This window comes from Myotis brandtii, unplaced genomic scaffold, assembly GCF_000412655.1.
Source record: "Myotis brandtii unplaced genomic scaffold, ASM41265v1 scaffold764, whole genome shotgun sequence".
Lineage (NCBI taxonomy): Eukaryota > Metazoa > Chordata > Mammalia > Chiroptera > Vespertilionidae > Myotis > Myotis brandtii.
The window spans coordinates 25,546-28,782 of record NW_005371050.1 but is presented as its reverse complement, the minus strand read 5'-3'; the positions used below and the strand labels follow the sequence as shown (position 1 = coordinate 28,782).

At 47.7% G+C, this 3,237-nt stretch overlaps 1 protein-coding gene across 1 annotated transcript in view; it reads left to right on the top strand.

Annotated features, from left to right (window-relative positions):
* The window catches only part of LOC102248104 (zinc finger protein 530-like), a 32,457-nt gene that overhangs the window by 9,674 nt on the left and 19,546 nt on the right, over positions 1-3,237 (top strand). The window contains exon 4 of the mRNA XM_014530704.1: positions 2,017-2,124. Coding sequence (XP_014386190.1) covers positions 2,017-2,124 — 108 coding nt within the window. The remainder of the gene's footprint in view (positions 1-2,016; positions 2,125-3,237) is intronic.

Here is a 3,237-nt window from a genome sequence, read left to right as displayed (position 1 = left end):
AGTTACTGGCTCTTAGTGTGAATGCACTGGGAATCAGGGATCCCAGGTGCATGCAATGAGAAACAGATTCAAGTCACTGGTGCTGCCTCTTGCATGGAAAATGAGGTTCCCCGGTCTGCTTGGGGGACCGAGTTGGGCAGTCTCCCTGTTTCAGCAGAAGGTGCACTCCTGCCCTGCGGAAAGAAGCCTTCCGTGTGTGCTTGCCCTGAATCAAAGTCAGGTGGCACTGCCCCCAAGTGTGGACCTGGGGTTTGGTCATGTGAGTGTGCACTGCAAGAAACAAACTCCCCGTGTCCGTCACCCAGACTCACATTCAGCACTGCCTCCCTGTGTGGGCACAGGGTCTGATCACCGGAAACAAACTCCCAGAGTTTGCGCCACCAGGCTCAGATTCAGCGCTGTCTCCCTGCGTGGGTGTGGGATCTGGTTGCGGAAAACAAACTCCCCAAGATCGCACACCAAGGCTCTAATTCAGCACAGCCTACCTGCTGGGGCGCACGGTCTGGTTGCAGAAAACAAATTTCCCGAATCTGCGCCCCTAGGCTCAAATTCAGCACAGCCTCCCTGTTTGGGCTGGATTCTGGTCACAGGAAACTAACTTCCCGTGTCCACACACCCAGGCCCAAATTCAGGTAGAGCTGCCGCTGCTGTGTGTGGGCAAGAGGTCTGTTTGAGCAGAGAGGGTCTGGCAGTTCCTATGCCACTGCGGTGGGGGTGGCCGGGAGGGGGATTGGCTCTGTAACTCACAGGAATCTGCGGCCTCGGTGCCTGGGGTCTTGGTGTCCGTGGGTCTGCAGCTGTGGTCGCAGATCTTTTACCCGAGTGGCTGTAGGCTCCTGGTTTGCAACTGAGACCAGATTGGGTAATAGCGTGGCTAGGATCCTAGTCTCAAGCAGTTCTGTTCTTCAAGACGGTGCAGTGTCTGTGCCAGGGGTATCCTCCCCGGAGTGTTTGTGGTGGCAGCAGGTTTTGCCGTCTAAGACTGCCCGGTTTCGCAGCCCTTTGAAAGACCTGTAGGATCTAGCTGTCCCTAGCTCTCACTCACACACACCACACATGTTCACACACTCCTCTATCGCTCCCTCAGTCTCTCACAAACCCTCCCTCCCTCGCCATCTTTTTTGGGAGGAGTCCATTTCTGATGGTGTCTTTATGATACGATATGGGGAATTTTAGGATAATTCCTAACAATATGGGTTGCTGTGGTGCTACATGCCAGGTCCAGAGCTTAGGTGCCATATATGTGCCCACCTGCCATTTCTTATTGAGTGCTGACCCAGTGAACAATAAGAACGAGATAGCATACATCAGTGTCACTTGCACTTGAAAATTCCCACCAAGATGGGGAAAGGAGAAGAGAGAAGGGTGAGAGAGAAATGTATTACAGAGGTAATGAACTAGAATTTTAAGAAAGAAGCTGATTAGAAAACACCCTGTCCTTGTCATAGCTTATTTGTGTTACCAGTGAAGTTGTGCCTTTGAGAATGAAGCTGTGAGACAAGTGTGGATCAAAGAACTATGGGCAGCAGGTAATGCAAAGTGATGGCCTCAGCAAACTGGGATTGGAGTCAGAAGTGTAATGGGCATTACCATGTTGTTTGGTGTCTTGGAGGCACAATTTGGAGGAAAACATGGGTATTGCCTGACAACACCAGTGTCAAATCCATCACATTCCCATTATGTGCAGCATCTCTTCCTACCCTGTGTTCCTGATACCCACTGTTATTAAAAGGGGGCATTGTGACTCACATTTGAGGATCAGAAGACAGGTATCTTGTATCTGTTCATCTGCCTTTATTGTTGTGAGAAGGCACAGCATCAGTATAAGGAGATTGACTTTTTAATGGGACCAAGGCCTGCTAACTTCTCTGATGTGGGGAGTAGGGAAGCATATGGATGTGCAGGGTGGGGGGTATGGCAAAGTTGGAATCTCAAGAGAGAATCTTATCATGGGATGTACTGTCTCCATTATGACAGGATATGAACTTTGAGGACGTGGCCATTGCCTTCTCTCAGGAGGAGTGGGGGCTCCTTGATGATTTGGAGGGTGACTATATCCACATCCATGGCTTCCACTTCTGCACCTTTCCTATAAATAAGGACCTTGGTGAATGCCTGTGCCAGGTATCGTCTTTATGTACATGAACCAGAGACTGTTCTTGTAAGACCCTCCTTCAATTGTTGTTTGTAATATTACCTTCTGTGAATACTATTGCAAACTGAATGCTATTGGCAAGTGATGGCTGCTCACCTCTGTTGTCTTTCATTGATACTTAGAATATTTATTTTGTACGTATTTCTTGAGAAGAGGGAGCAGGGAGAACCTCGGTTTTTTCCAGAGTGCACGTACAGGATGGTCCTAGAGGAAGGCTGGCCTGGCTGAGTGGCAACTGGGGGGAGGTATGACATAAGGATGGTGTTCAGATTGTACCAGGAACCTGCTCCTGTCCAACAGTGTTTGGTGCAGGTTCCAGTGGCCACACCTCATTTATACCTTTCCTTTTCCACACTTGACACTTTGCGGACTTGTCATTTCATCAATGGCTTCTTAATTTGGCTATCTTCTCCTTTGTGTCATTTTTACATCACCTATTCCTCTAAACATCTCTTTCTGCAGTATTCTACAACATGGACCTATGCAAGTGTTATGAGGATCACATACATGCTTAAACACCCCTCAAACACCAGCTACTTATATATTGAATTTTACTTGGAAAGTGATGTAACCAACCTTCTGCACAGCTTGCCCATGTCACCAGCACAGAAGATCTACTGAATGCTGTTAGCAGCAGAATGAGCTGGACAGTCCACTTATCTTTCATGTGGTACTTGCCATGTTTTTGCTCTATTTCTGTTGAAATCTCCACTGTTTTGTGATCTTCAGTGGTCAAGAACTTCACAGGGGCCTCTTATTAAGCCATGCTATAGGTCTTTTATTTTCAGCCAGTTGCATGAAACCAATGTAGTATGTGCAATACAGATTTATATAGGGACTTCCCCCTGTCACCAAAGTCAACATTCATTATCTCATCATTTCTCTGTTTTCAGGTCATTGGCATAAAATGGATGATGTGGAGGCCTATTCTGAACACAGTGTATCTGTGGGAGAGTCTCAGGTCAGGGCTTCCAAGACAGCTGCAGCCACCCAGAAGACCCATCTGTGTAAGCTGTGCTTCTCCATGTTAAAAGATATTTTGCACCTGAGTGAGTTACAAGTGGTTTACTTTGAGAAGAATG